This window comes from Pteronotus mesoamericanus, unplaced genomic scaffold (assembly GCF_021234165.1).
Source record: "Pteronotus mesoamericanus isolate MK-2021 breed Mesoamerican mustached bat unplaced genomic scaffold, CSHL_Meso_final contig_74, whole genome shotgun sequence".
In the NCBI taxonomy this organism is placed as follows: domain Eukaryota; kingdom Metazoa; phylum Chordata; class Mammalia; order Chiroptera; family Mormoopidae; genus Pteronotus; species Pteronotus mesoamericanus.
The window spans coordinates 27,304,721-27,319,975 of NW_026555247.1; the positions used below are offsets into that span (position 1 = coordinate 27,304,721).

The following is a 15,255-nucleotide window of genomic DNA, read 5'->3' on the forward strand; positions in this document are numbered from 1 at the left end:
TGGAGGCTGAGGGCGGGCGGCAAGGCTCGTGGTGAGCTCTGCAGAGGGTGAGCCACGGCTCGAGCCCAGGGCGTCCATCTGCCACCCCCGCCACGCCTCCGCAGGCCTCCTGGGACAGTGCTCTGTCACGTGTGCCTGGCCCGAGGACCCCTCTACCCGATCTCAACCCCACAGACAGCACGCCTGAGCCTTGAGCCTGGTCCCCACGTGGTGTGCGTCTGCCCCAGAGCTGGGTTCCTTTGCTCATTATAGAAGGATCAGGGGAATCCAGAGTTTAAGCCAAATCACCACTCGTCACAGGTCCTCCCAGTGTAGCCTCATCTCGCTCATGTCCTTGTGGGCAGGATTTTTCAAATCCAATTTGATCAGGACCAGGGTGTGATTCACAGCTATTCCCGGAGGCATGTGTGGTCCTATACATGGGACCAGACTGACCAACCCTGGCAGATTGGGTAAAGTCCCAATTCCCGAGTCTCAGGGAATGGGACCAGGGGCGTGGGGCTGCTGCGATGTCCCTTTTCTCACACTCCTCCCTCGGGGGCCCGCCCCCCATCACTGCAGGACCGCAGCAGGCCCGTGTCCCCTCGGGTCAGAGGCCGTCCACCCTCCGTCACCACCCTCCACAGGGCAGCCCCGGACACACGGCGGGATCCCTGCCTTGCATCTATCTCCGTGTGAGTCTTGGTTGCTTTTGCAAAATGGTCTTACTCCACTGGCCACATTTTATTTTAACTGAAACCGAATCAGGCAGGTAAGACGTACGTGACGTTGTAAAAAATCTGCATTTGGTCTCTGGCCCCAGTTCCAGGTATAGAGCTTCTAAAATTCTTTTGTAACATCTTGAGCAACAGGGTGGGGGGCGGCGGGGGGAGGCATCTCTGTTACTGATAGTAAGCTTCTTGCCACCGCACCTGAGTTTATGCCAGTGAGGCGACCCTTGGCGATGGGGACTGGCTGCCAGGGGAACCGATCTTGTGATTAGAGGGTTCGCCCACTGACCTCCAGAAAAGGGCAGGGGAGGGCCTGGGGACTGAGTTACATGCCAGCACATTAGTCTGTCATGCCTGCACAGCGGAACCACCATGGAACCTGAGGTGATGGGGCTCCGAGACCTTCAACCCGTCGAGGTGCTGGCAGCGACAGGCAGGCTCTCTGTCTTTTCCTTCATCCCTTGTCCTCCGTGTCCCTTCCACTTGGCCGTTCCTGAGTTGTAGCCTTCATAATTAGCCAGAAATAGGAAGTAAAGGGCTTTCTTGAGTTCTGTGAGCGGTCCTCACATTGTTGGTGTCTCCAGCAGTGTTTGTGTGATCATCAGGCTTTAAGTGATCTGAATTCATCACAGACACAAAGGTATTTAATCCAGAAAGATGTAAATCGTTTCAAAATTGAGTCCGAACCTGAGGAGGGTGTGGTGGGAACCCCTGACTTGCTGCCAAGCTAGACAGACGCGTGGATCACCTGGGGGCCCACGCATGTGACTGGCGTCTGAAGCGGCAGCAGTCTTGTGGCTCTGTGCTAACTCCAGGTAGACAGTGCCAGAAACAAGTTGTAGGACACCTGGCTGGTGTCTACAGAGAACCAGAGCATTGCTTAGTGTTGGAAAACCCCACATTGTGTGTGAGAAGTATGGCGAACGCAGGGAACAGTTTCCTATGAACATACATTGTAGTTCCCTGTAGTAAATATGAAACGTCCTTAACTTCCAAGTGCGGGAAGGTGAAGTGGTGTGCTTGTGGCGTTCCTCAAGAGCAGCCCGGAGCTGATGCCCAGCTTTGCCATCCGTGCCCCGTGGGGTGGGAGTCCGAGAGCCTTACCTTCAGTGTATTGTAGGCTAGATCTGCATCCTGGTCCAGGTCTACATCATTCTTCGGCTGTTCCACCTGCACGTATAGAGAGACAGAAAGGTGAGCACACACCACAAAGCAGATACTCCACAGCAGTGCTTCCAGGGATGGTCAAATGTGCCTGCGTTGCCCTCACCACGGGTCCTCCCTTCCCACCTTCAAAACACAGCTCACTGCTCAGGCCACCAGAAGCGCTCCATAAACAACACCCCCAACCCCCGCCCACCCCGCCCCCTCCTGAACTTTATGCATGTGATCCTTACAGGTACCTACAGGTTGAATATGTGTAACATTGTGTTAGGGGTTAGGCTGCCCCCAAAGAGATGATGAAGTCCTAACTCTTGGTACCTTGACGATAGCCTAGTTTGGACAGACACATGGGGAAGACGGCCACGTGACATTGGAGGCGGAGATGAAAGCGATGCAGCCAGGAACGCCAACGTGGCAGCAACACGAGAGCTCAGACCCGCATGGAACAGATTCTCCCTGAAAGCTTTTAGGGAACTAATGATAAAACCGTAATTCTTGACCTCTGGCCTCCGGGACTATGAGACAATAAGTTCCTGTTGTTTTAAGCCACCTGCTTGTAGTACTTGGTTTCAACAGCTTTAGGAAACATCACAGCTAAGACTCATGCACTTATTAAAGAGGTTAATTAATATATAATAATTCCATACTTATTAATGAGATTAAAGAGCTACTCTTAGGTTTTCTGGAATGTGTGTGCGCACAGTGTATTATTCTGTTTTCCCAATAAAATCACCGAGCACCATGTGGGAAGCCTGCTTCTTCATGTCACCCTACGACAGGCAGTGTATGACCGTCAACCTCTCTGATGCCCAGCTAATGCCACCTGGCATCAGAACTCGCACGCTAATAGATGGGGACAGCAGCCACTGGAACACTAACTAGTCCATTAAGATGCAGCTGGGCCAGTGATTCCTATAATTATTCGGAGCTACTCGTCTGTCCAGTGAGAAGGCTCTGAAACTCCTTCGTAAATGGTTAGCCGCTTGGGGTGACTTCAAGTGATGGGTGATCGTCTCTGAATAAGATGGGTTTTTGGGCTAAAGCCTGACAGTGTATAATTTGATTATCTACAGTGCTAGCAACCTTGAGTTCAAGGCAAGGCCACCCACCCGCTGCTGTGGCAGGACTGGGTGCACTGGGCTTGGAGCCGGGACTGGACCTGAACACCTTCTGCAGCTCCGCCCACAGCGAGGATGGTGGCAGTGACTGCACCCTGTCCAGCCAGCAACCTGGGAGCATGCGCTCCAAGGCAGCAGCCTCTGCTTCACCAGCATCAGCAGGGCTGTGTCTGATCAGGGTCAGGTGGGAGCCTGCCGCTGCAGCGGGAGAGGCCTGTGCTTGCGTCCTCTGCAGCACGGATTTGTTGGATGGCCGTGAACAATTGCTGAGTGTGTTAGGCTCTTGGAAAGGAGACCATTGACTCAAATTCAAATAGCTATGAACACTAGTATGTGCTGGTTGTCATGTATCCACACGGGCAGTCCATTGAAATCACCCTGGTGGCCAGGGTGGTGTCACCAGGCCTGGGGAAGCGAGATGGATAGATGGAAGGTCATGTACACAGACAGCCTGGCTGGCGGTCATGGAGGCCCCGTCCTCGCGGCCGGCTCGGTCACTCCCCCTCTGACGGTACCTCCTACAGAGTCCCCACCATTCCTTATGCAAAGGCTGGCTTCTCTCTGTAACTGAGGCCCCGGGCCTCAACTCCGGAATAAAGACCCGGGTGCCTCAGGGTTCTCCTCGGGACCTAGGGCAGGCCCAAGAACACCACCTCTGACAGCGGTTTCAGGGAGCTAGACAGGGACTTCCTCCCCCTCCCTGCCCCCACCCGCGCCCCCGTGGCCTTCGTACTAAGCCCTGCTGGGAACCAGGCCACTCTCCTTGGAGAGCGACCCTCGGCGCAGTGACAGGGCCATGCGCCCAGCCCACAGTGCCACCTCTTGCTCAGTGATTATTTTTTAAGCAAAGAAATACTCCCTTTTATTTGGTATCCAGACAAACAAAAGACCTAAAGCCAGGATTTCAAAGTGATTAGGCATCTCTGAGGTGAGGAACCAAGAGAGTGAATCTTCAGGGGCAGTGCGTGCGCCAGACACTGGGTGCATCAAGCACTGTCTGAAGTCATCTATGCAGTTTTGCAAATATTTGATTTTGCGCTCACCTGTCAGGACAGCTTACCTTCCAACTGAATGAAGTCACTTATAAAACTAATCTTCCCATTCTGAATCCAATCCTCCTGAGAGATTGAATTCCATCAGCAAGATTGACCTCCCCAACTTACTAATCAGGAGGGAAGAAAAAAAAACCCTCAAGAATTTATCAGCATCCGTAACACATCTGATTGGAAAGGGAAGTCAGGTGTTACACAAAGACACTGTGTGGAGGAGGCAGCAGGGTAGGCAGGGCTGAGGGTGCGGGGAGTGGGTTGAACCCCACAACGGGCAATTCAGGCCCGAGAACAGACCTAAGGCTTTTGGTGAACCCACTATGAGGTCAGCTTACGATATGACTCATGTCCCACTCGGCCCTGTAACCCATTAGAAGTGGTCCTTACCCCTCCTGAGAAATGTGGCTCTCCTCTCCTTGCCATTGCTGACAAGCACCAGTCTGTTTGCACCCAGCCCTACCTTTACTTCTGCGCTGCCAATGTTGTCTTCTATTTTTCCCCTGTTCTATCTGGCCCTCCCCAACTACTTTACAAATTCCTCGATGGCCGGGGACGTCTCTTACATTTTTATCTCCTCTCATTTAACGAACATTTTGAACACAAGCCTGGCACCAGCACAGCGCGGAGGGTCTTTGTGACGGAGAGTGGGAGACGTGTCTGGGGACACTAAGGCCTCCCACAGTATTTTTCAATGCTCAGGGCTGACGATGACCTGGACGGGGGCGAGGGCGCAGGCATGGGGATGAGGGTGGGGGCCTGTGACCTTGGGCTGCCCCTGGCCCCAGGGGGCTGACCTCGGGCCCACGCCAGATTCCAGCTAGAAGGCAACACATTCTCTGCTCTCATGTGACTCTGCTTGTGTTCATCTTTCATCACACGGCCCTGGTCCTCTTGGCCAGTGGGTGACGGTGCTGCTCGCTCCCCCACTGGCTTAAACAGTGGCCGCCCGTTGCCCTGCAGGCATGGGAAAGCCGACTCCCTTCCCACCGGGCGATCTGGGGCACGTGCGGAGAAGACTCCATCATGACTCAAGGCGCAAGACAAAGTTACTCTCGGAAACCCGACGGCAGAATAACCCCACAGGGAGACATCCTGCCATGTGGCCTGGGCCCCGCGCCGACGCCAGCACTGCAGGGAGCCGCTGCGGGCTCGCAGCCCCTTCCCGCACCTGGACGTTCTTGCTGTCCTGCTGCTCTCTCTTCTCCAGCTGCACCTGCAGCTTCTTCCTCTCCTGCTCAAGCTCCCGCACTCTCTTCTGCAGCTTCAGGAAGACTGTCATGTCCATGGCCGCCTTCTCCAGGCCAATTTCCTTCAGGGAAAGACAGGGAGCCGGGGAGAGGAGGCTTTAATAGAATAAATGCCTTAGGAGACATACAGCATCTCTCTGCCTACTGCGCTATCAGCTGTCTGTCTTCTCTCTCCTTCCAAACATCAATCCATGTCTCCAATACAAAGCCAATGCCAACCAACCATCATTTCTCACATTGAAGTTGGTGCTCCAGGCTCATTTTCTGTCTAGATAATATCTCAGTCTCAAACATTTATATTCCTCCTGGGTGGGCCGTGTAAGATGACCGATCATATATTCCAAGAACAAATGGATAAAGAGACAGCCGTTTTATTTGAAAGTTAAAAGAGCTTACTTCTGGAAAATAGTCTCATCTCAGAGAGACTGTAAAATTCAGGACATAACGCTTCCTGATGAAGAACCAGTGTGGTCACCAACCAATGTAAACGTGCTGCCAAGCGCCACCTGATTGCACCTTGAAGCAGACCCAACACATGCCCCATCGTGGAACCCATTACTCCGTCAGACCTCACAGCTTCCACTGCCCCATTTTCTCTTTAGTGTCATGCCTGGGTTTGCTCTCCTGAGTTCTGTCATATGTGGTCTGTGTCTGGATGAGCATACCCATGTGGATTGTTTAAGCACACATATAGACGTATGCAACAATACAGTTTGCTTTGACCAGCCTTTAAGGGGTGCTGTGTGCTTAACCAGGACTGCGCCTGGGTTTTGGCTTCCTTGTAAAATGCCCATCCACTGAGGGAAGTGTGTAGGTCCACCCGTTAATGGCCACAGACACAAACACCTGGTTGTGCCTCTGGGGTTCAAGCTGACTGAGGCCTCCAGGCTTGAGGGTGGGGCTGCAAAACCAAGGACCTCATGCCAGCGTGTATTAAATGTTTACTAAGTGCCCATGACACGCAGCAAACCACCTGGACTGCATCTCAGACAGACAGACAGACAGACCTTTTACCCCGGGCCCCACCTTGTCCCTCCTTCCATTCTTTACTCCATCACTCACAGACTCTTATTATCCTTTATTTTCCTTATAGCCCACAACAGTGCCCGCAATTACATTACAAACGTCTTCCATCAGCTCACTGTTGTCTAACCCCCCATCAGACGAGCCACACAAGGGCAGGGACCTTCTCTGGCTCGGTCACTGCTGTTTCTCCAGCCCCTCCCCAGCAGCGCCCAGCACAGATGGGCTCAAAACACACATGCTTTCCTAACAGTCTCTCCTCCACATCTATCTTCATGTGCATCATAAGGTTTTACATACTTGCGATTTTCTTCTTTTCAAATGCCAGAGGAATAATTGTGTATCTGTGTACCTTTGACAAAATTGGGCACAGAATACAAAGTATCCCGTGTAATACATTATGTGGGGCTTCTAAGAGGCTATTACCAACAAGAATACAGTCACTCAGTAAATATTTGTTGTCCTCTGAGTCTCATCCAGCTTCTAAGTCATGGAGGAAAATGTTCTTATGTATTTATTGATATTACTGTATGTACTGGGATACCGAATGGGGACGATACATTGTATCTCTTTTAATGCCTTAGCTGTTCCCTCTGAGGTCACCATTTCCCATCTCTGCAACTGGTTCTTAGCTTTGGAAGAGGCATCAGGGACCTGCCTGCCTCCTTATCTTTTGGAGACTGGGTAAGGTGAACAATACCGATTGCTCTGTGCGGTGAACGTAACGCCAGAGCCACCACAGTCCCAGTGGCCCTGGTGTCAGGACGGAGCCCTGGGCCCTGCGGGCCCCAGGCACCCCCAGGCCAAAGGGTGGCTCTCAGGGCCCGCCTCGCTCACCTCCACCTGCTGGAGGGTGTCCTCCGTGTCTCCGACCTCAGATGTGGAGATAGAGGGGTAGTTGGAGTCAGATTCGAGGCTGCTTTGGTTTGATGGGTTCCGCCTGTGGCCTGGGGTTTGCTGTTTAAGGAGAAAAACGTGAAGAGGCATAATGAACGAATGTAACAAGAACTACGGCTCTTCAAAGACCAGTAGGCCCTCGAGTTGGACTTCACCCTCGTTTTTAAGGATCGGGTTCCCTTGCCTCTTAGTGGAACACAAATCCCTGACACCGAGGCCACTGGCTTGGAAGGGTCCCCAGGAAACCACCTCTGTCTCTCAGTCTTGCCCTGGAAGCGCAGACAGTCCTGTTAAGGGGGCTCCCTCTTCAAAACCTGTCCCTAGAGGTCCCCACTTCACACCTGCGCCCCACCCATTGGTTAGGAAAACAGTAAGCCTATTGGAAATAGAGGTTACCATTTATAACTTCCATTTAAAAATACCTTCTTTCTTTCCTTGTATCTAATTTGGCTTCGATAATAAAAACTGATCTTGGTGGAAAATTTTCGATCTCTACGTTCCTATTCAGCTTCTCTTCCTGATTTCTATGCAATTCTATACAATTAACATATTCGATCTTGTTTGAATATGCATTTCTGGAGGGAATGTTTGCATGTGGTGAAAAGGCATGACAGACCCTGACATGTGACAGTGTTTCTATGTCTGTTGCATTTTGCCCAGATCAGAGGTCCCCAGGCCATTGCTGTGGCAACTGGGACGCACCCAGAACAGGACACAACACAGGGACACATCTGCGTGGGCGGGATTTTCCTTAAACTCCTCACTGAGATCTTCATAAGATCCCCGAGTTGGAAACGGAGCCATCCTTGGGCATGGCTACCGGGCCCAGGTGCTCCCCATGTGGTGACTCCCTGCAGGACAGGCAGGGACCCCCTGAAGGGGGCGGGGCGGGGCAGGGCGAGAGCCAGCGGGGAAAGCCCCGCGTGGGGCCAGTGCCGCAGGGCCGCGGGCCGCCCTCCTTGCCTTTAGGATGGTCATCTCGTCCCGAAGGTTGTCGTATCTCTGCTCCAACCGTGAATATTCCTTCACGAGGTTCTGGTACCGGGAACGCTCCTCCTCCAGCTCTTTCTCCATCAGGAGACTCTCCTTGACAGAGTTCTGGGCGAATTCATCTGGGAGGCAAGAAACCAAAGCCGCATTTTTTCCTTCTGAGAGGACTCCCCTCCCATGCCCTGACTCATGCTTTCTGATTAATCTCTTGTTAAAAGGCTGCCCCAACGGCTCCTAGCCCAGACACTGCTGAGTTTATCCAGCGTCCCCCTCACTGCCCAGCAAGGGAAGCTTGTTACTGCAACGCGAAGCTTCGCAGCAGAGAAAGCTGCCGCTGCCCTTGGGGAGAAGGGATAGAGACGCAGGCAGCGCATGTGACAGCTCCCTCCGTGAACGCACGGGCCTCTCTCCTGTGACAACTGTCACAGCAACTGCTGGTGGCATTCCTGAAAGAACCCAGGTTTTGTTCCAAGTTTCTTCCCTATTCCTGATCTTTCCAGTTCTTGGAGTTCAGGGAAAGTCAAGGAGATTTGAGGAAATAGTGCCAAAGGTTACGAGGAGGGTAGGCAGAAAGGTAACATGGGTGGGCTTTCCTCCCCCGAGAATATATTATTCATACCAGTGGAGAGAAACAATTTTTAAAGGGGAGTTAAAACGAGTTTGTGCCCTCAGGTGGTTCAGTTCTCTCGTGGTCCCAGGGAGGAACCTGAGGATGGGGCGAGGGGAGCCATCTGCTGAAGGCCACCCTGAGGGACGCTGGAGCTGGGGTGTGGGGACCCCGCTGCTCCTCTGTGGTCAAGCAGAACATGGGGGCTGACAACCCAGGGGTCGGGGGGTGCTGGACACAGGTGACTGGATGTGACCCATGACCCCCTCTTCAGCAAACATAAATACATGACCCACTGGGTAGAAGAAACCATGACAGGAATTACGGAGGCTAAAGCTACATTTACAAATAGCGATAACGCAGCTCCCGAGGGCTCACTGAGAGTCAAGCACCAGCGTGAGCCATTCCTGAGCAGCATCTAATCCTCGCATGAGTCCCCCGAGCGCTGCACCTCGATGTCTGTTTGCAGAGGAAGCGATGAAGGCCTGCTGTTGTTGTTAAGAGACTCGCTCAAGGCCGCACAGCAGCACGTGGCAGAGCCGTTCTTTGAGGGCACATCTCCCTGACTCCGAATCCCATGCCTTCGGTTGTCTGTTAACTGCATGTCTCACCCGGTTAAACCGAAGGTCGTCACAGCAGGAACGCCAAGATCCCTCTCCTTCCCTTTCATCATTTTCCCCATGGCAGCAGCTGACTAAAGGCGCACTTGCTGGGAATCTTTATGGGGTAATCACCGTGGCAAAGAAATGAAAACTCAGAATGAAAACTCAAATGCGTACCTTGCGACTGGCACAGGATTTGGCGGTTCAGCTCTTCTTTCTCATCTTTCAGGAGAGCGTTTTCTTGCTCCAGGTCTTCAACCCGCTGAAAGAGAATAACAGAGAAAATGTTCCCCCGGGACACTGGGTGCAGGGAAGGCTCCTTTCGTGCGGTCGCAATTTCAGCTGGTTACGTTTAAATGCTCTTTTTATTTAAGAAAATTGAATCAGTCAAAGCTGCTTTCATTTCAAGGGGAAAATGCACGCTGAGAGACAAACTCCATTAAAACTGTAAGACACACGAGCTCACCACTGGTTACGGCTTTTCAGTGCCCCCAAGAGCCTCATGCGAAGCCTCTCGAAGCTCCCATGCCTTGTTCAGGAACTTATAACAGGCTTTCTTGCATTTGGTTGCTTGCCTTGGTAAATTCTGGGCTTTCAAATCTCAAATCTCAGTCTCAGGAAAGCCTGGAGCTCACAGTGAAGAACCAGCCCTGGCTCCATCCCCCTGACCTCGCCTGTCTTACTGGCCCAGCTCAGTCCGGGGCTGGGAAAGGAAACGAGACTTGCTGCTGACATTCAAGTGTCCAATCTAGTGTCTGGCTTCCAACAACAGCACCAGAGGAAGCATGAGGTGACTATTACTGCAAAAATGGCAAAGAAGAGATTTAAATGAAAGAAATACTAATTAAAAAACATCCTGGTCTGTTCAGGGGAAAAGGAATTAAAACAGTATGAGGCAAGCTTTTAAAAAATAACAACTTTTTTTTTTGTTATTCAATATTGGAGCAAATATTTGTATGGGTTTAAAAATATGACAGTTCAGGCGTGCTCTAAGAGACTTAGAAACTATTCATTGTTATAAAGGAGGATGGTAAAAGGGTCTGTTTTTTCATAACATGGGGGCCGACGTGCCATGGGTCACCTTCGCACTTTCTCTCCGGAAGCCCCAGAGGCTCCTTTTACAGGAGGCCGCCAAGGGATCATCCCCCCCGCTGACGTCCCATCCCGCCTCCGTGACACAGGCGAGGAAGCCAGCGTGCGCTGTGGGACCCAGGCAGGGAAAGCATGAGGAACACGTGCCTAGGGCCCCTCGATTTGGAATTCCAGACTTGAGCCCTGCTTTCCTGGCAGTTGCCTGGACATCACGAGTCACCATAGAAAGGGCTCGTGTCGTGACCGAGCCCCACTGCTGATCCGGCTCCGCTCGGCCCCCCTCCCAAGGCTGTTTCTGGCGTTAAATGGGATGATGGGTGGGTGTGGGTGCCCAGATGCAGGTGCTGCACGGAGCAGCTGGTGAATGTAAGCACATGGGTCTGCGCGCCCCTCACCAGTCACCAAATGGGAACATACACTTTAAGGTTATTCCTCCATGTAGCAAAAACTGAAAGAAAATTAATTTCTCTTCTTCAAAAGTTCTTCCCAAAAACAGAAGAGGAGGGAACACGTCCCAGTTTCTTCTGTGAGGCCAGTAAAGTCCTGTTACCAAAGCCAGACAAAGATATCCCAGGAAAACTACAGACCATACTCTCATGGGTATAGATGAAAAAATCCTAAACAAAATGCTAGCAAATGTTGGTGATAAAAACACTCAGCAAACTAGGAATAGAAAAGACCTTCCTCATCCTGATAAAGGGCATGTACAAAACCCTACAGCTAAAATCATACTTTAGGATAAAAGACTAAAAGCCTTCCTCCCAAGATCAGGATGAAGCCAAGAATGTCTGCTCTCACCAAACTATTCAACATTGTACCAGGGATTCTAGTCAGGACAATTGGAGAAGAAAAAGAGAAAAAAGTATCCAGGCTGGTAAGAAAGAATTAAAACTATACCTACAGCTGACATGATCTGATATGTAGGAAATGCTAGGAAATCCACTTAAAAACTATTAGAAGTAATAAATGAGTTCAAGTTGCAGGGCACAAGATCAATACATAAAACAACCTGGAGAATTCACGCTTCTCATTTTAAAGCTTACTACAAACCTACAGTAATAAGACAGTGAGATACTAGATAAGGATAGACACGTGGATCAATAGCAAGAATTAGAATCTAGAAAAAGAGGTCACGTTATAATTCAGTAAGAAAAGAATAATCTTTTTGACAAATGTGGGTGGGACAACTGGATTTCCACATACAAAATAATGAAATGGGGCTCCTATCTCATATCATATACAAAAATGAACTTGAAATGTTTCTAAGACCTTAAGGTAAGAGTTAAAACTATAAAACTCTTGGGAGGAAACATAGAAGCAAATCTTTGTAACCTTGGATGAGGCAATGGTTTCTTAGCTACAACACTGAAACACAAGCAATCATAGAAAAAAATAGTTAAAAGGAACTTTTTCAAAATGAAAAACCCCTGTACTTCAAGGGACATTATGAAGAAAGTGAAAAAGTAACATACAAAGTAGGATTAATTATTTTCAAATCATATGTCTGCTACAGGACTTGTACCCCGAATATATAAAGAATACTTACAACTCATGATAAAAAAGGCAAATAACCCAAACAAAAAGTGGAAAGGATTTGAATAGACATTTCTCCCGAGGGCTAATAACCACATGCCAAGATGCTCAACACCATTAGACATTAGGAAAAAGCAAATCAAACCGGAGTGAGATACCACTTCACACACACCAGGATGGCGATACTAAAAAAGACAGACAGTAAATGTTGGTGGGGGTGTGGGGAAATCGGAACCCGCATTCACGGCTGGTAGGAATGTGAACTGGTGCGGCTGCTGTGGAAACCAGTCTGGCAGGTCTCCCAAAGGTTAAACATAGTTACCACATGACACGGCAAGGTCATTCCTAGGTCGATACCCAAGAGAAATGAAAATCTATGTCCACGACAATGTGGTGATTGCTGGGGGTAGGGGGTTTAAGGGGAATAATTGGTAATGGAAAAAATATACTAAAGATTATATATTTTTAAAAAATCTATGTCCACACAAAAACTTGTACATAAATGTTTGTATCATTGTTCAAAATGCCCCCAAAGTGGAAACAACTCAAATGTCCACCAACTAATGAACTGGGAAATAAAATATATCCATATAACACTGTTTAGCAATAAAGAAATGAAGTACTGATACATGCTCTAACATGGATGAATCTTGCCATGTGAAAGAGGTCAGCCACCAAAGATGCATATAATTACAATTTTATGAAGTATCTTAGGTAGAATTATAGGCAAAAGGTAGATTAGTGGTTGCCTAGGGCAGGGGTGGGGAACGGGGTATGACTGCCAATGGGTATAGAGTTCTTCTGGGGAGGGGTGATAAAAATATTCTAAAATTTGATTCTGGTGATGATTGCAAAACTCTGTGAAAATATGTGTACCTTAAAAACCTTTAATTGTACACTTTAAATGGGTGACTGGTAAGGTATGTGAATTACAGTCAGTGAAGCTGTTAAAAAAATCACTCCTTGAATAAACCAGGCTACAAAGCGCAGCTCTCCGTGCAGGGCATGGCAGAAGGTAGAAAGGTGAGCAGTGGACCAGCTCCCAGTGTCTGGTCTAGGCAACAAGCTTCCCCCCCGGACTGTGCTGAAGGACACAGTAAATGACATCTCTTTGGTTCAAGGTGTCCGGTCTGGCCATCGTTGGTACATTTTATGATCTATTCGGGGGAGGGGGAGGGGGAGGACTCTTTTCAGCCTGTGTCAAAAGACCCTCGGTACAATAACACAGCACATACTAATGAGCATGTGCATGGGGCTGAGCGCCGACGGTGACTAGTTGGGATGGCTGCCGAGACCGCTGCTGAAGAGGAGGAGAGGGGGCCACCCTGATCCCCGGGGACCCACCCACGTTGGAGAAACGCCTTCCAAACTCTGCTAGACCTTCTGGCAGTAAGAGCAGGAAGGGCAGAAGCCTTCGGGAGGTTGAATTTCCACAGGTTACGTTTAAACGCCATCTTCTTTCCTTCCTCCTGGCTTTCAAGTTCTCACCTTTATAGAGATTTTTGTCTCTATAATTGTGAGTTGAGAGACCAGTTCCCCTCCCCCTCAACACCATGTAGAAAGGGTTAGGAGAGAATTTCAACAGGCTGGAGTCCAGGAGCGGGGCCCCCTCCGCCCGGACTCAGAAGGCAGAGGCGCCCACTCGCAGAGCCCCCACTCTGGCGCCGTCTGCAGGGGGCCTGCTCTCCCGGCTCCAACGGATGGAGCGCAGCCACTCACTCACCGCGGAGGAGGCCGGCGGAGAGCCCCAGGCACTTGCCCACTGCTCCAGATTTCCAGGAGTCTTCAATCTCCAAAACATGGCGCAAAACTATCTCCCAGGAAACTGTCCCTTCTCTGCTACAAGGCACTGCAGCTCCTTTCGACCCTTCTCTGGTCAGATGGATGTGGTTTCTCCCCTAAGCCTACCTCTGGCTGGGATGCCAAGAGTTACAGAAATGGCGCTTGGATAGGTGTGTGTAATTCTGAGGCTACTCTAGGTTGGGACCCACTGGCTTTATGCCTCTCTATTCAGAGGACAGACCTCCTGCCAAGTAGATCATAAGCCCTTTCATGGTCAGAGACTCTTTATGGAGAGTCTGACAAGGGTGTACGATCTGCCCCCGCCCCAGGATATCAAATGAAATGAGGCGGGTAACAACTTATTGTCCATATTATAATTAGTGCAACAGACGTTTCATGTCTGGAGAGACTAAAACCTGGTTAGAGGTGAGGGGGAGGGATAGGAGAACACACCAGGCCTAGAATGATGCCATTTCATCATCGGAGCTGCCACTCACCAAGCCTCCTTCCGGCCCCAGGGATGACACGTGCACCCACCAGACACTTCCTGGCCTGCGTCTCTGGGCCAGGAACCTTGCCAGGGGCTGGGGGCAGCTACCCCTGGAGAGTGTCCAGTCGAGCAGGGCTCAGGGGCAGGTGCATTAACAAAAAGGACACCGGTGAGGGCCCCCCGCAGCAGATTTCTATAAAGCAAGGTTTCTCAACCAGTGACACTGCAGCCTGAACAATTCTTTGTTGGGGGAGGGGCTGTCTCATTTACTGTCGGAGGTTCAGCAACACCCCCGCCCCCTACCCACTAGATACCCGTAACCCTGTTCCAAAGCCCTTGATGTGGACCAGGGACCAGCCTGCCAGGCTGTCGTATCGTCAGGTCCAGTGAAGGAGGCTGTGCTCTCCCCAGACAAAAATAAGGGCTGCGTTACTGTTTATAGTCAACTAAAACATTGAGGCTACATGACCTTGTTCACTCAAATAATTCAGTTCGAGAGGCACACTCAATATAGGAGCATCGTTCTGTAAGTGCACGTAATTTGCTATCATTAGTGGCAGCTCGCCACCCAATGTCTTCATGAGAGCCTTCAAATTAGTTTGGCAAATCATCAAAAGAGCTTGCGTTTTTCTTTCCTAGATGTACAAGTCATGTCAGACTGGAATCCACGCTGCGTGTGCCTCTGCAAATAAAGATGAGAGTGGGGCCTGAGGTGACCCTAAAGGTCAGGGGGACAGGACTCCAGTCACCCTGGCCAGGGGCAAGGCGGTTGCCCCTGACTTCACTGACCACAGGAGTTAAGGGTGCAATTTCTTAGCAGGCTGGGAAGCACCATGCTACCATGGAACTAGGACTTTGCCACCCCTAACTGCCCTCTGAGCATGTGGACGGCTCACAAAGCAGGCGGTTCCCTGAGGAGGCTTCCAAGGTCCCTCACTGTCCTCGTCCCCT

At 50.5% G+C, this 15,255-nt stretch overlaps 1 protein-coding gene across 2 annotated transcripts in view; it reads right to left on the reverse strand.

Annotated features, from left to right (window-relative positions):
* MYO5B (myosin VB) overlaps positions 1-15,255 on the reverse strand; it is a 284,649-nt gene that overhangs the window by 28,148 nt on the left and 241,246 nt on the right. For both annotated transcript variants that reach the window (XM_054583631.1, XM_054583630.1), the window contains exons 23-27: positions 9,585-9,669; positions 8,172-8,320; positions 7,149-7,268; positions 5,210-5,350; positions 1,815-1,880 (exon numbers count right to left, since the gene is read on the reverse strand). In XM_054583631.1, coding sequence (XP_054439606.1) covers positions 1,815-1,880; positions 5,210-5,350; positions 7,149-7,268; positions 8,172-8,320; positions 9,585-9,669 — 561 coding nt within the window. The remainder of the gene's footprint in view (positions 1-1,814; positions 1,881-5,209; positions 5,351-7,148; positions 7,269-8,171; positions 8,321-9,584; positions 9,670-15,255) is intronic.